The following is a 25,429-nucleotide window of genomic DNA, read 5'->3' as shown; positions in this document are numbered from 1 at the left end:
GAGTTCATAAACATCTTTCATGTTTGTTTACACAGTGGCGTATGTGAACAAGTGCAATTTACTGAGGCTAGGACTAACAGATTTCACTAGATCCTCAAAAGTGGACTTGACTGGAGGAACTTTGAGAAATACTGACTTAGAAGAACTCAAGTGTTAGATCTTAAGATTCTATTCTTGTATTCTATTAACTACATGTAATGAACAGATAAAAATATTAGCTGGATTAATCTGCCTCTGACTGCCATTCACGAACGATGTCACTGATACCTTTTCTTTATCTACTTACCCTTGTATTTGGTTCCCCAGAATTATTAAAACTTCTAATTATTATTACTGATCCCTTGTCAGGTACTTTGCTAAATTGTTTAAAACATTTATTTAATCTCCACAACAGTCTTCTGAGGTAGGTACCATTTATGGTTCCATATTATAGTTGTGAAAATGGAGGCTCAACAAGCACCTTTAACTTTTTGTTTTCTGCAGGAGTCTCTTCTAGATCCTCTTTACTTGTATTTTATACTTCTTTCCTAAGTAACTTCCTTGATTTCAATTGCCAGTTCTATGTTGTTGATCCTCAAATTGCCTAAAACACATTTCCTATGATGGTCCCAAGTTCAACATTGCCAGAATTGGCAAATGTGGTCCTTTCCCAACAACCACCCTCTTAGTAAATGGCAACATCACGTATCCTTATCTCTAATATTCCTCTTCTCCCTATTGCCCAAATGGTCAGATACAAAAGACTGTTTATTCTAAGACATAATTCTAAGCTCCTTCCAGTTCCACCCTAGTACAAGCATCCCGTGATGGTGTACTAAGTGGTCTTCAATACACATTTTTTAAAGTGAAAAAAGGCAAGATTATAAAACAAAATTAAATATTATAAAGCTATGCTTGTTTAAAAAATCTATATCAAAAAGGTATCTCTCTGTGTGAACATACAGTTGGAAAGGAATTATAGTAAAGTGGTTAAGAACATAAGCTCTACTTCAACTTTTAAGAGTTGTGATACCTCAGACAAGTCATGGAACCTGTAAAATGCAAATAATAAGAGTATTTCATGGCTGTTTTTTGTGAATTGAAGGAATTAACACATGTAAAAAATTAAAACACTGGTTGGCATGTAGTAATTGCTCACTAAATCACAACTATTATTGCTAATGGTTTTATCAATATTAATAATACAAATGCATAGAAAGATTATCCAATAATAAACTATCATTTTCACACTGACTTTGCAATTAGTGGTGATACCACAGGAGTTTTATATATCTTCTTTTTGCCTTTCTGTACTTAGAATGTGAAAATCAATCAACAAAAATCTCTATTAAAAAAACTCTGAATTAAATAAGGATGTATTAAAATTGGTCATCTTAAAAATAATCAGACATATTTCTTGTTACGTCTTTAGCTGCCTGAAATGTTTTGTGACATCTATTTTGAAACTGATCTCATGCTTAACAATTATCTTAGTATAGTTAAAAATATCACCATGTGTAATTATTTTAGTGCTAAGTGTTGTGCTTTGAAGGCACTTAATAAATTTAGTTTTCTTTCCTCCTCCAAACCCTGAAATACAAATTAATTATAAAAATTAATTCCACTGAAATCAATAATTTTTTCTGCCAAGCCAACCTAAAAGTATATCTATATCTTAGCCAAATGTAAAATTTATATTTCAGAGCAAGGAAAAGAACAAACATAGACCAGCTGGAGTATGTTTGAAAATACTAATCCTTATTAGGGCATCTCTTCAGAAGATGAGTTACTTTAGCTGAATTGAATCTCTATTAACAGTAGTGAATTCCTAAGGCAGACAGCAACAGTAAATAAAAGAACCCATGCTTACATTCATTTGATGGTTTTGCCGACTTAAGAAACATTTCTGGCACCATGATTTTGTGTTCGGGAAACAAAGAACATGAAACATTACATTCTTCAGAATATTTTTCTTGTGCCATTAAATGAATCAAGCAAATGAGGCAATAAGGCACAAATAAGGAATTTAGATTTCAGCAATATTTTGATCCACAGTAGCTTTCAGTTTCTGAAACTTTGGAAGGGCCTACATACTTTGTAAGAATTTTTGGCTTATATTGTTAATAATCAACAGAGCCAAGAAAACATTTCTTAGAATGTTCAAAGACACTAACTTAGCCTTCCTTCCCTGCAGCTATAACATTATTTTTCTAAGAGAAAAGGCAGAGAGTCTTCACAAAGCCATACCAGACTTAAAATACAGAGAATATTTTGGTAAACTGTATTGGTTAGAAGGAGAAAAATAAGTCCTAGGGCAAATGTCATCCATTTTCCCAAGGTAAATAAAGTAGGCTCTCCAGGAAGGTGCTCATTTGATTTATTTCATGACTTGCATTACCTGTGTGACTTTTGGGTAATAAAACTGGAAAAAATTAACAGGAGATTTAATATTTTTCACATTTATTGGCATAATTATTGTCTAAGGACAATAAGAATTTTAAAATAATACCTTGAACTCATTGTAAAGTAGCTTATTCAAGCACTATCCCTTTAGATGTGAGTTACAGTTATATCAGTGTATATTATTCATTTCTTGACAGTAGAACAAGGAAAATTTTGATAGTTTCTATGTATGATTTCATCTTGAGAAGTTAGTGATACACCTTGGAAATTCATAAACACTTATTAAGCCATTTTGAAATCTAACATCTATAAATCTACCTAAAACACCTTAGAGTACTTATATTATTGCCTGTATAATCTTGTAGAATAGTGAACTCCATATGGTTTTGAACTCCACTATGGATCTCCTGAAGTCTTTCATTCCCTTGATTATAATGAAAGAATTAATTTCCTAGAAATAAACTGCCAAAGCAAAAAAAATAAAAAGCCATTTAGAGCCATATTAAGAAAAAGAATGAGTCAGGTGTGGTGACTCATGCCAGTAATCCCAGGACTTTGGGAGGCTGAGGCAGGAAGATCATTTGAGGCCAGGAGTTCAAGACCACACACACACACACACAAAAAAAAAAAAAAAAAAAAAAGAAGAAGAAGAAAGAAAAGAGTAAGATTTTCTCATTTCCTTGAGAAGACACAATATTAATAGATAAGAATGAAAGAGCAGAGCTTCAATTTTCTCCAATAATAATAATAATATGCATGCTAGAAAGAGTCAAACTAAACATTAAATAGCAGCCCAAGACAGGTGAATCATTAAATGGGCTTAAGAATCTAAACTTAACCAGATATTTTCTCAAAGTCTTAAAGAATGTGGCAATATATTCTCAAAGAATCTTATGGTCATTTCAGACACCTTGGCAATGACACTGGAGATGCACAAAGGCAGGGGATGTCAATCTTGAAAGACAAAAGAACAGCTAATGTGAACCAGATACCTGCAAGGGAGGCTTTGATCCCTGATAAATGTTTTTTTAAAGTTACTTTCCACATGACTTGCATTATCCAAACTTAGCTGGATAAGTGCTGCTCAGCAGGATTTTATTCATACCAATTAATTTCTTACAACACTGCTCACCCTATATCCTCACTCTCTCCATTTGTTAATACCTCATTTGCACTGAGAAGATTAAGGAGCCTCTGACTCAAGCTCCTTCAGCTTTCAATATCCCCACTGCAATATTCCTTTGTATTTCAGCCATTTCCTCTTTTCTGTCATACTCAGGGAAAAAAATCAACCTTCTCTGTCTCCAAGAATAAACTTGTGTTCTTGAATTATCGCCTCTGTTCTCTGGAACTTTGCACAATTAAAATTATTTGTATCATCTTTCAATCTCTCCATCTAGAGGTGTTATATCCACTCTTCACCTGGAAAAATGATCAGATTCCTTTGTTCTGAAACATGCGTGCACACACACACACACACACACACACACACACACCCCTCTTACTCCTACTACTCCCTCAATTACAGAGTCTGGTACAAGAAAAGTGCTAATAAATGTTGGTAGAATCAAAGAAAAAAGGACTGCTACATTTGATCTCTTTCCTTCCTAATGCTAAGCTCCCTGAAGAAAAGTTCATAAGAGTTACCTCCATTTATCCATCTTGCCAGCCCCAGCACCATGCATGTGAACAGATTTTAGGGATGGTGAAGGCAGCCTCACTCTAACCCACTGTAGACCTTCTAGCCCTATCCCCTTGGGCTCCCACCCAGAGTATATCCTGTTCTAGCCTTTCCCACCCATGACAAGAACTGCGTGCTAAATCTAATTGTGGAGGGGAATTAAGATAGAGATGAATGAGATGGTTAGAGAGAGGGAGCTGAAATGAATGACAAAATGGAGAGTGCAATGGGCAGCAAGTTGACAGTGAAGTCAGAGACCTCTATTTAGGAATTCAGAAAAACAAACTGTTCAAATAATTGGGGACAACATATAGAGTTAGAGGGTCTTGAACAGGGTCTTGAAGGAAAGGATCTGCACAGGGGAGAAATAAACTTTGATAGTGGAAAAATATTGGAAAGGTACAGAATACCTATTACTAAAGAAGCATAGAAGTGATTTTTAACACATTCATAGCATATCAATATTGACAACTGTTTGAAAATTGTGAAAGAGTCCTGCAATATTTTCCATAATTAGAATATAAACATCAACATCTTGTCAGTATTTGGATAAAAGATATTATGCTAACAAAGTATTCTCAGCTGTTAATGATGTAATAAATAATTTTACTAAATGGTTAGAACAAATCATCTACTAATTCTGTATGTGCCCTCATCCTAGGGACTTAGATCCTTGACCAATTTGTCTCCCCACTACCTTTGATAACATACATAAATAGAACTAGATTTTATTATTTCAGGCATTTTACTTTATGTTTTTTCACTTTGTTCCTTGGTTCATGTGTATTTCAGGTGTGAATGATTTCCTTCCACTGTAAATGATACTTCTATTTTTGAAACACCCACTGTGCCTGGGATAGTACTGCAGATACAGTTACCCAATAGTACAAGTTAAAGTAAATTGAGTAATTTCTAGTTTATAAAGCTGATATTTTACATTTATAGATGTCTTCTTCATAAAATTTAAAAGTTCTATTAGAAATCATAGTCTCAGTTGTACGGAGCTTATTTGATTTGAGATCTGTCCTGAGATGAGGTATCCATGGGAATTAGAGAAATATTTCATATAGTTTTAGATTCCACACAGATTTCTTTCCCATATCCCAGGAAACTAAGCACCATTTTCAACATTTAATCAATGGCCAGGGCAATCAGGCAGGAGAAGGGAATAAAGGGAATTCAATTAGGAAAAGAGTAAGTCAAATTGTCCCTGTTTGCAGATGACATGATTGTATATCTAGAAAACCCCATCGTCTCAGCCCAAAATCTCCTTAAGCTGATAAACAACTTCAGCAAAGTCTCAGGATACAAAATCAATGTGCAAAAATCACAAGCATTCTTATACACCAATAACAGACAAACAGAGAGCCAAATCATGACTGAACTCCCATTCACAATTGCTTCAAAGAGAATAAAATACCTAGGAATCCAACTTACAAGGGATGTGAAGGACCTCTTCAAGGAGAACTACAAACCACTGCTCAATGAAATAAAAGAGGATACAAACAAATGGAAGAACATTCCATGCTCATGGATAGGAAGAATCAATATCGTGAAAATGGCCATACTGCCCAAGGTAATTTATAGATTCAATGCCATCCCCATCAAGCTACCAATGACTTTCTTCACAGAATTGGAAAAAACTACTTTAAAGTTCATATGGAACCAAAAAAGAGCCCGCGTCGCCAAGTCAATCCTAAGCCAAAAGAACAAAGCTGGAGGCATCACACTACCTGACTTCAAACTATACTACAAGGCTACAATAATGAAAACAGCATGGTACTGGTACCAAAACAGAGATATAGATCAATGGAACAGAACAGAGCCCTCAGAAATAATGCCGCATATCTACAACTATCTGATCTTTGACAAACCTGACAAAAACAAGAAATGGGGAAAGGATTCCCTATTTAATAAATGGTGCTGGGAAAAATGGCTAGCCATATGTAGAAAGCTGAAACTGGATCCCTTCCTCACACCTTATACAAAAATTAATTCAAGATGGATTAAAGACTTAAACATTGGACCTAAAATCATAAAAACCCTAGAAGAAAACACAGGCAATACCATTCAGGACATAGGCATGGGCAAGGACTTCATGTCTAAAACACCAAAAGCAATGGCAACAAAAGCCAAAATTGACAAATGGGATCTAATTAAACTAAAGAGCTTCTGCACAGCAAAAGAAACTACCATCAGAGTGAACAGGCAACCTACAGAATGGGAGAAAATTTTTGCAACCTACTCATTTGACAAAGGGCTAATATCCAGAATCTACAATGAACTCAAACAAATCTACAAGAAAAAAACAAACAACCCCATCCAAAAGTGGGCAAAGGATATGAACAGACACTTCTCAAAAGAAGACATTTATGCAGCCAAAAAACACATGAAAAAATGCTCATCATCACTGGCCATCAGAGAAATGCAAATCAAAACCACAATGAGATACCATCGCACACCAGTTAGAATGGCGATCATTAAAAAGTCAGGAAACAACAGGTGCTGGAGAGGATGTGGAGAAATAGGAACACTTTTACACTGTTGGTGAGACTGTAAGCTAGTTCAACCATTGTGGAAGTCAGTGTGGTGATTCCTCAGGGATCTAGAACTAGAAATACCATTTGACCCAGCTATCCCATTACTGGGTATATACCCAAAGGATTATAAATCATGCTGCTATAAAGACACATGCACACGTATGTTTATTGCGGCACTATTCACAATAGCAAAGACTTGGAACCAACCCAAGTGTCCAACAATGATAGACTGGATTAAGAAAATGTGGCACATATACACCATGGAATACTATGCAGCCATAAAAAATGATGAGTTCACATCCTTTGTAGGGACATGGATGAAGCTGGAAACCATCATTCTGAGCAAACTATCACAAGGACAAAAAACCAAACACCGCATGTTCTCACTCATAGCTGGTAATTGAACAATGAGAAAACACGGACAAAGGAAGGGGAACATCACACACCAGGGCCTGTTGTGTGGGGGGGGGGGGGGGGGAGGAATAGCAATAGGAGATATACCTAATGTTAAATGACAAGTTAATGGGTGCAGCACTCCAACATGGCACATGTATACATATGTAACAAACCTGCACATTGTGCACATGTACCCTAAAACTTAAAGTATAATAAAAAAAGAAATAAAAAAAGAAAAAAATGGGAATAATAACATTTCATAAGTTTCTTGTGACCAATGAAGGAGTGAAATTGTATACACTCACACAAACATAACTTGAGAGCATGGAAAAAGCTATAGAAATGTAGATATATTATTTTTATCTACTTAGATACATGAATATTTATCATTCTTACGATACTGATTAGCATAATTTCAAAAGTGTATTTAGAAATGACTTTGCACAGATTTGTAGAACCTTCCCAATAATGCCTTCATTTTCAAGTGAGGAGAAGATATAGGATATTATATGGAATATTATACAGTTAGTATTGAGTGAGGGGAGACAATTCCTTACATTACACAGGCTGGGCCACTAAAATCAACAGAGATTAAAAACTTTACATTTTAAAACCCAACCTGCAGCTTACCTAGAGGTTCATTCAATTCCAAAATATTTCTGGCTCGGGGCCATTTTCTTAAAATGTACCATTCTTTACTACTTCATACCCTTTCTATCTATATTGAAAGTAAGGGCTGAAAATTAAGAGAATCTGAAGTTATTTTAAGACAGACATCTAAGAGGGGCTTTCTTATGGGAGATTAAAATTAAGTAATATTTCATGGGGGAAGAGGAATCCAAAAATATAGATCTCATGGTCAATGCAGAATCTGAAGCAACAAAAAGTAACATTTCTTAGAATAATTCTGAATTTTGTTAAATATCTGTAGGAGGGATGAAAGATAATTAAATTAATGGGGAAAATCACTAGTGGAAGTCCTAAGAAAGAGAAATATCAGGCTATGCACTAAAACAAAGAGGAGTGATAATTGAGGGTTATCAACATTTGTCACTTGCTTTAGAAAGATCAAGAAGATTGAAATCTAAGGATAGGCTATCAAATGAAACGTAAAATTATTATGTAGAAAGAGAAGCATAAAATTTTACATATAGAAAGTTCATAAAATTTTACACATCCCATTCAACCCACCATTATATAAGAAAACTGAGTTGTAGAGAGAAGTCAAAGTTCATTCATTGAGTCACTTTGGAACAGAACTACATATTTTGGTATCTTGGCTTCATAATCCCATTTTCTTTTTGCACCTGTATGCTGGAATCCAGTCTCTAAAAAGAGGATATTCCATGAAGTTACTAGCAATATATCTTCTGGGAAGGAAGATATTATTTGAAGTCAACATCTGACCATAACTGAGATAAAACATAAATGAAAAAAGCAAAGAGGCTAAGTGTTTTGACAACCATAATTTGAACCCATTACTTATTAATACAAAGATGAGCCACAAGTATAGTTTTTATGCAAAATTACTGCTGTGTTTTATAAGAAAACTATGCTCAAGTAATAAATGATAGGGTACTAACTAGCTAGAGGGGAAAAGAGGGTAAAGAGGGAGGAGAGAGAGAAAAACACAGACTGGAAAGTTGAGGGAAGAAGTAAAACCAACTCTTAAACTTACAATCTCTCACATAGGAAACACTGGTTTCCTTCAAGGACATCAAATAATGTTTCCATTTCATTTAAGTATTTTGAAGTCTGGTGGTCAAAATCTTCTCCACTACCTCATGCTGTAAAGAATTACTTCAATACCAATAAAATCTATCCATCTGACAAAGGGCTAATATTCAGAATCTGCAAAGAACTTAAACAAATTTACAAGAGAAGAACAACCCCATCAAAAAATGGGCAAAGAATATGAACAGACACTTCTGAAGAGAAGACATTTATGTGGCCAACAAACATTTGAAAAAAAGCTCATCATCACTGGTCATTAGACAAATGCAAATCAAAACCACAATGAGATACCATCTCAAGCAAGTTAGAATGGCAATCATTATAAAGTCAGGAAACAACAGATTCTTGAGAGGATGTGTAGAAATGGGAACACTTTTACACTGTTGGTGGAAATGTAAATTAGTTCAACCATTGTGGAAGACAGTGTGGCGATTCCTCAAGCATCTAGAACCAGAAATACCATTTGACCCAGCAATCCCATTACTGGGTATATATCCAAAGGATTATAAATCATTCTACTATAAAGACACATGAACACATATGTTTATTCCAACACTGTTCACAATAGCAAAGACTTGGAACCAACCTAAATGCCCATCAATGAGACTAGGTAAAGAAAATATGGCACACATACACCATGGAATACTATGCAGCCATAAAAAAGGATGAGTTCATGTCCTCTGCAGGGACATGGATGAAGCTGCAAACCACCATTCTCAGCAAACTAACACAAGAACAGAAAACCAAACACTAAATGTTCTCACTCATAAGTGGGAGTTAAATAATGAGAACACATGGACACAGGGAAGGGAACATCACACACTGGGGCCTGTCAGCAGGTGGGGGCCTAGGGGAGGGATAGCAGAAATATCTCCTAGGAGGCCTAGGAGAAATATATAATGTAGATGCGGGTTGATGGGTGCAGCAAACCATCATGGCACGTGTATACCTATGTAACAAACCTGGACTTTCTGCACATGTATCCCAGAGCTTGAAGTATAATTTAAAAAACAAACAAATAAACAAAACACCAAAAACCAGGAAGCACAACTATAAAAAATTAAACAAAAGAAACAACACAAATGAAAAATGCCTCTTATACTTACTGTAAAGGAACTTGACTCTAAAGAAGACAAATAATTCTCCTTCATAACAAATAGAATAGCTCATCTGATTGGAAGGGCAAAGATGCAGATCTATCACAGGGATGCTAGCTATTCTAAGTTCATTCTAATCCTGTAATTTTAAGATGTGACTCAAATTTCCTACTTCTAATTTATTTGTGAATATATCCAGTAGAATGAATAATTTAAAATAGGTACTTTCCAGAATGCTGAGTGAGACATAAAAAGGATTTTGTGAAAGCTTTTTGGTATAAGTAAATTTTGTGATAAGGCTCTTGCTACTAAGGAACAGAAAATGGAACCAATGTTGGTTTTAAGAGAAAAAAACAGTTGCTGACTATTTAAATCACTTCAATATTTCACTTACCTTTGATTTTACGTAGTATTGAGCATAGTAATGAATAATCTATCTGTCTGGCCAATTTTATACAATTTTAAGCAGTGTTTTGTTATATTTTACAATACAAAAATAGCCACTCTCCCTTTTGTATTTGCTTTTTAAATATATACCTTTAGGACATTAAGCTTTTAAATTTATAAGCAGCAGAAAATATCTGAAACATATATTCGTATTAAAACATCACTCTTTGCATAAAACCACTGACCCATTTTTCTAAAGTAAAAATCACTGCTGGGTTTTTACCTACATTGAAACTATAGTAAGTACAGTTCAATTATTATATTTATACAGTACCTTGAAGAGTATATGTCACGTTGCACAACTGACCTTCTTTTCTATAAAAAGTATAGACATAGCCAAAAGTAAGTAATTGAATTATGGAACATTTTGAAAAAGAGAACCCTGTTGCTTTTGTTGGATGTAAATAAATTTGGATGTTTATACTTCTTTGCATTTCCTTGCATATTTGCAAATATGACCTTAATTTTTTTAATTGAAAAGTCTGTCCACTTTGCAGATTTAAAAGTGATACCTTGTGAAGACAGCTGTACAGAAAAAATAAACCCATAAATTTAGCAGATTTTCAGAGACAGAAAAATAAATTTTCTTTTCAAAGAAGAACCAAATATGCCACAATTCCATCACAAGCCATAGCATGAAGATCAAGTTTTTCTCTCCATAAAAGAATTGAGTTGTTTAGGTTGAATTCACATCACTCACCTGTTTGACTAAGCTGGGATGTGCTTCTACTCCTTCGAGACACTATGGCAACAACTTTGGCACTAAGGCTGGATCTCCGTTTCTTTCCACCTGCTCCAACTGTACCCACAGCTGTGTCTGACTGGCTGCCATCATTATGCTCCAGTGTGTACATCTCTCCACTCACACTGGTGCTCTTCATGATTGATCTTCCTGAAGTCCCCATCCGTCTGCCTTGCATTTTGGGGGTAAATGAACTATATTTACAAAGTAAAAACATATATGCATCCATAAATTACAGGTCAGCGTCACTGAAATTCTAAATCTAATTTATTTTGAAATAATCCAGACACATTTTTAGGGGGAAAATGCAGTCGAGTAGTGGTTCTATACCTACAAATACTTTAGTATCACACCACCACCTACAAAGTATTTATTACTAGACATGGCTTAAAACAACGCCATTTCAACATGGAATAATTTATAAACTTTTTAAAGATTGTAAAAATAAGTGCAACAAATGCCATGTATGGGGAGATGAATGTTACTGACCAATTTTGTAAACAGTATAGTTACTATGTTACCAGAGAAAAACTAAAATATTTCAGTTATTAAGAAAAGTTCATATATATTCCAGAGAGAAAAATATTTTTAAAAACTTACATTCTTTAAATGTGCCACATAACAAGGCTTAAGAAATGAAAACAGTATTTGTTCTAATTTCCCTTTGGGATTCTAACTAACACATCTTGCTTAATGAGTCCAAGACAGCAAAGAAAGCAAAAACTAAAACAAAAACAACAACAAAATGCTTTTGGATTAAGTTTTCCCTCTTCATTCCTTGTCCCCTCATGCTCCACGTCCTCCACACAAACTTCTTCATCTCATTTCCTTCTTTCAATGCCTCACACTCGCATGATGTAGGCTGATTTCTTTTTATTTTTTTCTTTCCTATCAAAACTTGTCTGTTACCAGCTTGTACCAGTTTATCTGAATAGATTCCTTCTCTCCCCAAAGAATATATTATTGTTAATTATTTTATGCAGCATAGAAAGTTAGCTGGGAAAAACTCCTTTCTACTAGCCAAAGTAAACTATGTCTGAGAGTTGAGGAGAGGTAGGGCAAGCAAGCAAGGAGCATGGATGTTAGGATTCTTACAACCTTTTAAATTACAATGCATATGCAGCTTTATTATCCATCTAGACCAGTACACTTCTGTCTAATAAAAACCTGGTTTGATACACCTAAAATGACCCTCTTAATTTTATGTTTCCTCAAAATATTTGCAAAAACTAATTATATGACCCGTATTACCATTTTGATCTTCTTCATTTCTACTTCTTGTTTTGAACTACAAAATACACACTAGCTGATATAGCATCTTTAACAGTGAGGACATTTAATATGTGAGTCAGAATAAATCCTAATATGATTATAAATTATAAAACAGAAAGTCTTGGGATTATGTAACAAGTTTGTTGTCATATATATAATGAGAGAGAAATTGGTATGAGGTGAGTTCAGAAAGGTAGGAGAGGAAGATCAGGAAGGAGAGTTTATAAGCTATGGAAAAGAGGTAAGACTGGTCCTTAGGATCCTTCACGGATTGTGAATTGAAAATTGAGACCGCTACTTGATGAGGACAATTTGTAATTTTTAATACTTAGCTGCATTACTTGAACTTGTCCACATCAAAATTCTGATAATAATAAATGATTCTTATTCTTTCAACTTATTCCAGTCAGTTTTTCATTAACTCAAAATTTTAAAAGTCATTTGCAAATCTGATAATTTTGCTACGCATTTTATGTACATTTTTTGAGACACAAATGGGAGTATTATTATATATGATCAGTCCCAAACTGTTTCCTGTGGGATTTATATTCCCAACTCCAGGAGACTTTCTTTCCTGATAAGTATTATGGTCAATTTCTTCTGTGTCTTCACCAACATATTTGAATGCATTATCTAAATATGCCACCCATCCTTAAAGCTACTCTATCTGCTTTTCTTTACTATTTTACTTGCAGAATTCTGCTGGAGAATCTACAGAAATGTCAAGATTTGGTCAATTTCATAGTTACAATGTCTATGCTCAATCAAATGCCTACAACAGAGAAAGCAGTGGTTTCTCATCTCTCATCAATTATTTTAGCCCACTCTCCACAGTGGTTATTGAAAACTTCTCTTCTGATGATTTTTTAACCTTTAAAGGAAAGTATGAATTAATTAACATGTACCCTTTTCTCTTCCCATTATTTCCATAAAGACGGAATTCTATTACAGCTTGAAATTTCCATCTCTAATATGAGTCACAAAAAAATACCATTGTGAAATTCTGGGCAATGTTCTTTAGTTTATAAAGAAGTTTAAGAGTATAGGGAAATGTCTACTATCATATTTTATTATTAAAATTTAAGATGAACTGGGAAGATTCAAAAGTTTATTTCACGGGTATCCAATTTTAGCAGTGAAATATTCTACAATTTTGACAAATAAAAGTTCTGGAAAAAATTGAAAAATATGTATAACAAGTGTTATCATTGGGAGGAGGTTAAGTTATATGAAAAATGATTGGCTGAATAAAATATGAGGTTTTTTTCTCAAAAAATATATGTCTAGATGCTTAAAAGCATTCTTTTATGAGGACCTGTATAGCTTCCTAAACAGTCTATAATATTATAATATTCAATGAAAAACATTTAAGGTATTTTCATTTCTAACTGAGGAGGCAGTTCATAGAATCTAATCAGTCAGATTAATCTAATCAATCTGAAGATTACAGCACAAATATGCTTCTACTGCCCCATTTCTTAACTTTCATTTGTTCTGCTTCTGTTTCTTGAAAAACGATTCCTATCACTTATACATATCTGAATCTTTTAAGACACATCTTAAGGTTTTCTGCTTTATAAAGCTATTCAGTCTCTAGCTTCATGACTGTTGTCTCCTGGTCCTTTGTTTTACATTTTGTACTGGTTATATTGGGATTCTGATATTTCATAACAGCATGTACTTTATGCACCACTAAAACTGCTACAGCCCCCTTCCCATTGCTGAATGAATTGATTTATGAGTAGGAAGTGAAAAAAAGTGATCAGTATAGAAATATACTATGCTATAACCCATCTTTAAAAGTCAAACAAAATCCCTTTCCTTTTGATCCCCCCCTTCTTGTAGACTTTTTGCTGAAAAATCTCAAGTAGTTATTTATATATCCTCTCCTCCTATTTTTTCTGAACTAATTTGAATCAGGCTTTGTCCCTAACATTTCACTAAACCTACTGTCTTTTATCAGTCGCTAATAACTCCAAGTGCTGAAAAATCTCAAGTAGTTATTTATATATCCTCTCCTCCTACTTTTTTCTGAAGTAATTTGAATCAAGCTTTGTCCCTAACATTTCACTAAAACCATCTTTATCAGTCGTTAATAACTCCACACAGCAAAATCCGGTCACTTACCAGTCTTTATCCTTTTGACCTCTCAATGTCATGCATTTGTCAAAGAATTTGATTCCCTTGTCTTGAAATACTTTATTCTAATCGATTTTCCAAACTTGTGCCTCACTGGCAGGACCTTGATCCTCTTTTATCACTAAATGTAGGAGCTCCTCAATGCCCAGCTCTTTGGCCTATATTCTTCTACATGAACTGAACTCCATAGATGTCTCGCCTGGTTCCAAGCTTTATGTAGTATCTATATGCTGCAGATCCCAATTGTTTTCCTGCACCTGGTACTCAGCCCTGGACTCCAGATTTATATATCTAGCTGTCAACTGACATATCTGCTTGGATATATCTAATAAGGCTCTCAAATATAAAGTGTTCAACCCCTCAAAAAACCTGCTCCCTCTCCAATCTTCCATATCACATTGTAGGCACCCATCTACCCAACTGCTCAGAGTAAGAACAAAATATCCAATCTTGGAAGTAAGACAAACCCAACCAACCAAACAAATTGGTTTTCTGGCCACTTTTCTTGAGCATTCCCTAACATGCTGTGCATTGGCTAACAAGAGCACCTAAGGGTCATTTGACTCTCTACAGAAGTGTAAAATTTTCACTTAGTATTTACTTTTATAATTGTAGTCCAAACATTTTATATTCTTAGTAAAGTTAGATGTTAATTTGAAAAAAAAAAAACTAATAAAGGGCAAATGATTACTATCCGGCTCTAGAGCGGATAACCGGTAAGTCACAGTTTCATTGACTTAGAATACATTATCTAGTTTTGAATCTAACTTAGTAATCTAATTTTAGTATTCCATTTTTCCCCAGTAACTATATGTACGTGTACAAAATTACAAGGGTTTCTTGGATCATCTTTGGAAACAGCTTGTTATACTGTCGGTTTTCTCACTAATTAATTAAAACTCCAACATTTGCTATTTTTCTGGTGATTATTGTTTTAATTTGGAGAATTATGTCCTGATAGTACTGGAAGACACCAAAGACACTTAAATGAACTCCCTACTTAAGCCAATTAGCTGTGTTGTCCAAGCAGGGCATTTCATGGGCTCTATAAGCCCAAGGATGCCTTTTCCTGGCTTCTAGATTTAACCTCAAGAGGCAACAGCACAGTCTTCTTTCTGTTTTCTGACCCTGGTTTTCTATGCATGTTTTTGTTTTGTTTTGTTTCTTTCTGGTTCCAGTTCTTGGCAAGACTGGCTCTGATTCTGCATTGCTTATGACTAATAATACTTTCCCAACTAGTGGCAGTAACAATAGGGAATCTACCTATGGGTGAAATCTGTCAGATGGTTGGCCAACAGAGTTCAGTGTCAGGAATACATTGAAAGCTGGGTGGCAGATGACAGAAAATCTAGTTTGGTAGAATTTTTGCAAGTATTTTTTTTTGAATGCTACTAAAAACTCACATCACTCAAGAAATATATTGTGCACACTGAAAGAAGAAAAACTCTTTAAAATATAGGCTTAGATTACTATGTTAATTTTAACCCTATAGCTGAGTGGTAACACTGAACCTATTAGTTCTGTTTGCTAAAAAATAATCTTCTTAATTGGTGACAAAAAAATTCTTACTTTGTGTATACCATAGGGATAGTTGTCCAAGTAGCAAATATTAGATCCCAAGGTATTTTATTTTTATACTTTTGTTTTAAAAATAAGTTTTAATTTTCAATTTCATGGGTACATAGTAGCTATATATATTTATGGGGTACATAAGATTTTTTGGGGGGAGTTCTTTTTTTTATTACACTTTAGGTTCTGAGATACATGTGCAGAACATGAAGGTTTGTTACATAGGTATATACGTGCCATGATGGTTTGCTGCACCCATCAAACCCATCATCTACATTAGGTATTTCTCCTAATGCTATCCCTCCCCTAGCCCCCCACCCCCTGACAGGCCTTGGTGTGCGATGTTCCCCTCCCTGTGTTCTCATTGTTCAACTCCCACTTATGAGTGAGAACATGTGGTGTTTGATTTTCTGTTCCTGCGTTAGTTTGCTGAGAATGATGATTTCCAGCTTCATCCATGTCCCTGCAAAGGACATGAATTCACCCTTTTTATGGCTGCATAGTATTCCATGGTGCATATGTGCCACATATTCTTTATCCAATCTATTACTGATCGGCATTTGGGTTGGTTCCAAGTCTTTGCTATTGTGAATATTGCTGTAATAAACATACTTGTGCATGTGTCTTTATAGTAGAATGGTATTTTACATTTAATAGAACTTCTGTTCTGACTGATCTGTACAGGTAAGTACTTACATAATTCTAGCATAGAGAATTAAAGAATCCCAGAGAAGAAAGAAACTGAACTTCTAATACTTTAAAAATGCTATCCTTTTAAGAAAATTCCCTTTTCAAAAAATTGCTAACTCAGCAGAATCAAAGTGAATTCTTGAAGATAGCAAAGTAGTTTGATAATTTTGGCTTAACAGCAGGTTTATGAAAACCCCAATGATATTCTACTTTAAATGTACTAGGATGGCTATAATAAGAAATAGACAATAACAAAGGTTGACTAGAATTAGGAGAAACTGGAGCCGTCAACATTGCTGATGGGGATGTAAAGTGATGCAGCTGCTTTAGAAAATATGATGGCACTTTAAATACTGGTAAACTAGAGTTACCATATGATCCAGCAATTCCATTCCTAAGTATATACACAAGAGAATCGAAAATATATATCCACACAAACATATATGAACTATTCATATCAAAATTATTCGCAAAAGTCAAAAAGTGGAAACAAAACAAATGCCCATCAACTGATGAATAGAGAAACAAAATGTGTTAAATCCACACAATGAAACATTATCAACCATAAAAAGAAATGAATTTTGGGGACCTCATACTGATAGGTATGGAAAATGAGATCTGGTGGTAATAACACTTTGGTCCACATTATAAATTACACATATGATTTGGTATGAAATAATTAAGCATTAAATGGAAAAGGTGATAAAGTGTCTATACACATTCAGCCAAATCAAAGATGCCATCAGTATTAAGACACATCATTATTTTATGTATTTTTTTTGGTGGCTTAAAACACCACAAATTTATTATCTTTCAGTTGTGGAGGTCAGAAGCCCTAAAATCAAGGTGTCAGCTGGGCTATGTTCCATCTGGAGGCTTTAGGGGAGAATCTGTCTCTTTGCCTTTTCTAGTTTATGTAGGCTGCCCAAATTCCTTATCTGATGGCCCCTTCCTCTGTCGTCAAAGGGAACAATGGCTGGTTGCATACATGTGGAATCACTGTGACCTCTGCTTCTATTGTCATATCTCTGTCTTTGACGGACTCTGCTCCCTCCTTTTTTCACTTATAAGCACTCCTGTTACTACACTGGGCCCACTGGATAACCTTGTACAAGCTCCCTACTTTAAAGTCAGATGATAGCAACCTTAATTCCATCTGACACCCCAATTCCCCATTTTTCTGAGGATTATGATATAGGAACCCTTTGTTGGGGGCACATTGTTCTGCCTATCAGACCAAGTAACTCTGGAATGGGGGTATGGAGTCTCTCTCCTAAGAAACAAAAATGCTAATTAAGCGATGACATGCCATCAATTGTAGAATATGTACTGATTGTATCAATAGTAAAACACAAACAAGTAATGTGGATAAAATCAATTAAATTATGGTAACAGACAAACAAGAAACTAATTTAAACAAGAATTTTTAAAAATAATAAAATAACATTAAAACGTCAGAAGCTTACTTTCCCAAACATAGACTGTTACTTATAGATACAGAAGTGATGGGTGATGTAAGACAATCAAACCTGCACCTTCATTTGCCAGACTTTGGCTCATTATTACAATGTAAGGAGGCTGACACAACGTTTTGGAAGAGGATAAAAAAATAGAAGTCCTAAAATACCTTCTTTCAGAAAGCAAGAATGTTTTCAGAAGACACGAGGGGCTATGTCAGGATAGTTCCCACTTTCATGACAAACTTAGCTTAAAAACAATTACAATCAATTTACATATATTCAATCCACTAAAAGAACCTAGAAGTCTACCATAATTCTATTGTAAGCCTTAAGAAGGAACAAGTAGTATAAAGAATAATTATGTATATAAGTTCACAATGCTGTTTACAAAAATTTTAAAAGTTAAATAACAAAAATTATATGAGCCCTACACTTACATCTGGATCAATACACAAGTTACTAACCACAAACAGCAGATCAATATTGTTGATCAATATTAAGAAGCCATCTCCAGGCATCCATCCTATAATTTTCAGTGGTCATAACACAGGGACTGGTGATTAATAATCAAGGTGGCATTAAATACCTCCTAAAGGTGTCTGGTGGACCTATTTTGATAATAAGAATCAGAACTAAAAAATGAACTCAAGTTAGATCACTATTTATATTCAATCTCTTCAAGTAAGCTGGACCTTAAGAAGTGATGATCTCTGTAATTTTTATTAAATCTCACTCCCACACACATACATGTGTTGAGTTTTATGTGAAGCTACAAGTAGTCTTCAGTGTTGAGGGCTTATGCACATTTTGTTAGTTTATTCCTAGGTCTTAGATTTATTTCTAGGTATTTTATATTTCTGACTATATTACATTGATGGCATTTTGTAAATTTCATTTCCTAAGGTTTGTTTGTTGCTAGTACATAAAAATAAAATTCCTTTTTATATGTTAACCTTATATCCAGTGACTTTGCTAAATTCATTAATTCTAATAGTTATTTTATATATATATATTTTTATATAGACTTCTAGGTTCTTTTAGTGGATTGAATATATGTAAATGGACTGTAATTGTTTTTAAGCTAAGTTTGTCATGAAAAGAAATATTTTATATATTTCCTATATGCATAATCACATAAACTGTAAATAATGATCTATGAATTCATCCATCATTTATCATCCCTCCCTCTATCTGGATTCAATTTGCTAAAATTTTGTTTGGGGTCTCTCTACTTTAATGAGAGATTTTGTCCTATTTTTTCTATCTTGTAATGTCCTTACCAAATGTATCAAGGAAAGGCTGCCATCACCGAGTTTCAAAATGTTCCTTAGGAAAAAATTGTGTAAGATAAGAGTATTTATTCTTTAAATATTTGTAATTATCAGGATCTACCTGGGTCAGGATATTTCTTGGTGAAAAGGTTGAAAACAATTACAGAATCATTTAAGAAACTAAATATAAAACTCTTCAGCTTTTTAGTTTATTCTTATGTCATTTTTAGTAAGTTGTACTTTTCAGAAAATTTGTATATCTCATGTAAGTCAGGGTTAGGAAAATTTATTTTGTAAAGGGCCAGATAGTAAATATTTCATACTGACTCTGTTGCAACTACTCGACTCTGTTGCAACCACTCAATTGTTGTGGCGGGAAAACAGCCATGGACAATATATTAGGAAATGGGCATAGATGTGTTCCAGTAAACCTTTATTCACAATAATAGGCAGCGGGCCAGATTTAGCCTGCTGGCCATAGTTTGCTCACTGTGTTCTGAATTGAAAAACCTACCAGCATAAGTTGTTTACGATATCATTTATATATCTATAATATATATTATTTTCCCTTTTCATTCTATGATATTGGTAATTTTTATTGAGTACATTTATTTTTGATGCAATTATTGATACAGATGTAGTTCCGTCCACCACTTTCTGTTTATTTGTAGTCATCCCATCTGTTTGTTGTTTTACTTCTCCTTTTGCCTAATTAGGTATTTTTATTATTCCACATTTTCTCAATTATTAGCAACTGAGTTGTTCATTCTTCTATTATGCTATTAGTGACTACCCTAAAGATTAAAATATGCACTTTGACTTACTTAAATCCTTCTTAAGTTAGACATTTTAACCAATTTCAAAATAATGCAAGATCTGTACAATAACTTACTTCCATTTACTCCCCTCCCACCTTTCACTCAGGTATTTTATATATTTTTCACTTCTACATATGTTTTAACTACCACAAGATGTTGTTTTTATCATTATTAACTCTTTCCAATGTTCTTCATTCTTCCTCAAGGCTAGTGCTTCCAACTGGAGATACTTTTCTTCAACATGAACTCCCATTAGTATTTTTTGTAGTGCTGGTCACCTCGTGATGAATTCTCTTTGTTCTCTATCTATCTATCTATCTATCTATCTATCTATCTATCTATCTATCTATCTATGCATGCATGCACTCATTTATTTATTTCCTGAAAGACATTTCTGGGTAATATTTACTAAGCATAAAATTGTAAGTTGGACATTTTTGTTTTTTCCTTTCAGAATTCTTTCTTTTGGCCATTCCACCAAATTTAGGGTCTCATAATATGTGCTGAAATTTCAGCTAGTCATATCTTTGCTTCTCCAAAGATACTATCTCTTTTTTCCCCTGAGATTCTTTTAAGAAATGTTTTTCTTTCGTTTTCTGTACTTTGATTACAATAATGCTGATTTTTTTCTCTCTTACATATATTATTGGGTATGTAAAGATTTCAGATTTGTAATTTGATGTCTTTTATCAGTCCTGGAAAATTGTCAGTCTGTATTTCAGTATTCAAGTGTTGCTTCTGTCATTTCCTCTCCTTCTGGGACTCTATATACATTAGAATTTTTCATCATGTTCCACTTGTTTATGTTCTCCTCCAATTTCTGTCTCTTCTCTCTGTACGTCAACTCATATACTTTCTACTGAGTAGTTCACTAATCCTTGGTTTTACTGTTTCTCATATGTCGTTAAACTCACTATTACTTTTTTAAATTTTTAAATTATAATTTAATTTTTTAAAATGGATTCCAGGTCTGTTAAATAATCCATCCTCCTTTGATTTATTTAACATATTAATCATAGATATTTTAAAGTCTTTCTCTATTTGATAACTCTTGTTAGTGTTTAGCCAGGTAGTCCTTTTTTTCATTGTTAAACATGACTCATAAATTTTAATCAGATGTAAAACTGTGTGGATGAAACCCTGTGGAGGCTCTGGATGACATTATTTTCCTCCAAAATAGGTAAAATTCTCATTTGATTGACAGAAAGTTTTCGTCTTGTTCTTGTACAGAGTTTGGGTTTAAAGATTTGCTATTACTCACAGAGTGTAATGCTTATTTCTAGAGTTTGGCCCTTCTGAGATATTTAAAAGAAACCAAAAGTGTTTGTCATACCCCTCTAACTATGGGAACTTGAAGTCCAATCCATCTCCCCAGTACTGGCAGCTGCTGGAATTTGTGCTTGGCTCTTTGGCCTTCCAGCTGCTGCTTTTTGTTTGCTTTCCTGGAAACTTCCCTGTGCATAGACAGCTCACTGGTCAACGTATGAGGGAAATCTATAGCAAAATTTGAAGCTTTCCACCCTCACAATTTCCAGTTTCTCTGTCAGTTCCTGAATTGTGAAATTTATTTTCTCAGCCTAGTAAGTAAGAACACTGCTCTCTGCTTAAGGCTCTATTATCCTATGTCACCAAATTGGAAAGTAACTTCAGAGGAAACTAGGATGAACTTACCACTTACCTTGTGTTTTCCCCTCCTTTCAAAAATTGAAACTACTCAAATTTCTGCCTGCTTTGTTGCTCTCAAAGGCCTTCCAATAGTTTTTGCTGTTGTTGTTCATTATTTGTTCTTGTTCAGCTTTTATAGTTTTATATGTGAAGAAGTTAGTCTGATATAAACTATACTGTCATGCCTGGGGAACTGTGCCCATGTAATATTATTGCTTATTTTTGAATAAGGGTAGAATTAGACCAGTTATGTTGTTATCAAAATTTTCATAGGGTTTCATAATGAAGACAGATGTTAAAATCATGCTATACCAGTTTATCTGTAAATTACACTGGATAGCTTTTGCCACATAGGAATCAATACCCTGCTTCTGCCACAGAATGGCAGACCTGAGTGGTCCTCTTCTGAGTCCATGTAGTCTGCTACCATGAGGTATAAAATACTGTTTCAAGGTGCTCCAGGGCTAAAACTTCCCCTAGCTCTTACATATTCTAGAAGGGAATTTTTCGTTGGGCTTTTTAAGGCTGTGACATTTATTTTAGAGAGCTTTACATTCTGTTCAATAGCTGAATAAGTAAGCATCTATTTTTGGCATTTCCTCTCATTTTGGTTCAGATTTCACTGAATTTGAAAATTGCTTTCTTTAGCTTATTATTTACAGATGTGGTTAAATCCTAGTTTCATGTTAGATGGAGTTTTTAGTCTTTTTAGTCTTCTTATAAAATTGAGGTGAGTAAACACATCTGTTCTCTGTAACTTTAAATCTGTGATCATGAGATCTCTTTGAGAAGTAAAATGAGTAGGCCTTGATGACTCATTTGAACATGCAGTCCCATTGGGAGTGACACTGTCCCCAGAAAGGGATAACTGATTCTTGGTGAAGGTAGAGGGAACAAAAAAATCTTAGATAATACAATGGTTAGTGGTCCTCCAAAGGCCTGCAGTATATAAATAGTATGTCTCCAGTATTAAAATTTCATGTGGGGAGGGCAATTAGGAAAGTAACACCTAAAAGATCCCTTAGGGGAGTGATAATAACAAAAGATTGAGAAACACTGAATTAGGAAGAGGACTGGTGAGAGGTAAAAATCTGGGTGGCTTCCAGTTTTTCGATTTGGGAACTGGGTGGATAATGGTGTAAAAAGCATATAATTATTCTGTTAAAATACTAAACAAGCCGATAATGTTTTCATACTTGTTCTAAGAAATGTTGTTTTACAAGTAACCAGTTAAAAATACATTTGCTCATGTATTTCTAATCTATTGTAAATGCAACACATACAAAAACAAACGCATACTTAAACAAAAGCTGATACACATACTCAGTGAATACCAAAACATGAGAAAACAATTACTTACATCATGTATGGACCATAAAACTATATAAATGAGTCACAAATAATAAAGTCATAAAATTAAAGATTAATACACACAAATGCTGCCTTGATATATCTGTTGTAGTTTACAAAGTAACAAATAATACAACTAATTTGTTGTATTAGTGATTCAGAAAGCTTTGAAAATATTTCCACTAATTATAAAAAAAAATAGCATGTATGTCATCTTGAGGCTACATCAAGGTCTATGCTTTCTTTATTCATTATGCTGCATAAGTAGTATGTATACAGTTAGCAAATATCAATCAATCCATACTTGGTTATCATGTCTATGCTTTAAGATAGTCTAGCTGAAATCAAGGTAATCATATGTTAAAATGAGTAAAGAAACAAAGCTTTAAATGATGATTTTCTAAATGAATAAAAAAGATAAAGTAAAAATATACTTTAAAATTTTTACTATATTGCTTTAAATTGAACATATATCAAGAGTAGTATAAAAAAGTATAGTATAAATTCTATTAACTGTACAAGCTGAAGTGATGAGCTTGGAAATAATATATATTTCCATGGACAATCTATATAATGCTATTTAAAGCTAAAATGCTAAAAAGCAATAAGTATTTATCTCATATACCAAGTGTATAATAAACATAATATATAGTAGAAAAACAGACCAACTAAGACCAATAAAGAACATTCTACTAGTTTTCTTTTTCTTTGAAATTTGTTTTTTCTCAGTGTATTATACTGAAGTCTCACTATACATTGCATAATCCTTCAGCCAAATTATGGTACTATCTGAATTTTAAAAACAGGTAATAACTAGAGAAGTAGAACCACATCTCATATTTTAATTTTCTCCTTGGAAGTAATAGCACTAGAAATTACTGTGCCATATATTTTGGTTTACAATATGTTTTTAAAGCAGCAGTGCCTAGGTTCCTTTTTAAAAATAAACTATTTCACAGACTTCTGTTGTACTAAACAAATACTAGTAGAACTGCTTTAGTTGAAGTTGCTGAAGTCCTGCAGTCTAGGAATTCTCCTTCCCGTTTAGTTTTTCTCCTGCTCCTTGGACAATTTTCTCCTGTCTATGAGGCAATTCTTGGAGACAATAAGGTTCATTAGAACACCAACAGTCCATGGGCATAACTTTGAAAACCACTCTAATAAAACTGAACTCTTCAAGTGTCAAATCCAACTGTTAAATTCATCCGACTCACCATGAAGCACTGTGAAGTGGATAAGTTAAATATTAGTAATCAAAATTCGAATTTTAAATGCTGTTGCACTATATTATGTGTTAGCCATCTCTCATAAGACATTCAAGGATGACTTAAAAGTATAAAGTAACTTATCTAATACTTCATACCATGTATGCAGTAACTGAGTTATAAAGCACAATGCTATATTTTCAAAGTATTCTGAGATACACTATTTCATTTTATTCTCAAACAGTCTGGTAAGGTAGGAGTGGCAGGTATGATCCACATTTTTCAGATGAATATACATTTAATATTATTATTACACTTGTATGAAAATCCACTAAAAACACAGATCTAGGAATCATGTGTTTTGTTTTATACTAGATAGTGTACAGCACCGGCATATAAGACGTACCCAATAAATGACTGGTGAATAAGTAAATGAATAAATGTATGACTAAGTGAAAAAAAAATCAAGGTCTAAAGAAGTTGCATACTTGTTGAATGAAGCTCTCAATATTGGTTAGTAAAAGTACTGAGCCATAGCTGACAGAACCAAAGATTCACATCTGAGTCAAAAGCAGTCTTTAAGGGCAGGCTGGTAGTCTTCACATTGTCCTGGCATAGGAACTCTGATCACAAGATGCTGTTTATTCAACAATCACTAACCACTCCCTTAACTTCAGGCTCACTTCATTCTTCTCCCTTATATTCAATATCCTCTGAGACTTCAGAATCTCTTTCTCAGTTTGAGCTGTATCTACCTTTACCTCCCACATTAGTTCTTCATTCTCCTGCTTCCATTACACCTCATGACTGAAACGGTCCCGTCTCTGCTGGCGCTCTCTTCTTTCCCGAAAGTTTTCCAGTTCTTGGCTCCCTTCACTATCTCCTTCTATGTTCCTGATTGTTATTTTTCTTAAGCCCCTTAGATATTACTTCCAGTTCAACATCCAACTCTGTTTGCTCTGCCTTGGCAT

General features: G+C 34.1%; 1 protein-coding gene across 50 annotated transcripts in view; it reads right to left on the bottom strand.

Annotated features, from left to right (window-relative positions):
• RIMS1 (regulating synaptic membrane exocytosis 1) overlaps window positions 1-25,429 on the bottom strand; it is a 515,969-nt gene that overhangs the window by 56,869 nt on the left and 433,671 nt on the right. For 27 of the 50 annotated variants that reach the window (XM_054491241.2, XM_054491242.2, XM_054491245.2 and 24 more), the window contains one exon: window positions 10,978-11,213. The exons of 16 other annotated variants lie outside the window; for them this stretch is intronic. In XM_054491241.2, the coding sequence (XP_054347216.1) occupies window positions 10,978-11,213 (236 nt within the window). The remainder of the gene's footprint in view (window positions 1-10,977; window positions 11,214-25,429) is intronic. 7 more of the 50 variants (XM_054491247.2, XM_063666316.1, XM_054491250.2 and 4 more) reach the window with 1 other exon arrangement.

Source organism: Pongo pygmaeus, chromosome 5 (genome assembly GCF_028885625.2).
Source record: "Pongo pygmaeus isolate AG05252 chromosome 5, NHGRI_mPonPyg2-v2.0_pri, whole genome shotgun sequence".
Classification (NCBI taxonomy): domain Eukaryota; kingdom Metazoa; phylum Chordata; class Mammalia; order Primates; family Hominidae; genus Pongo; species Pongo pygmaeus.
This window is presented reverse-complemented; position numbering and strand designations above follow the sequence as displayed.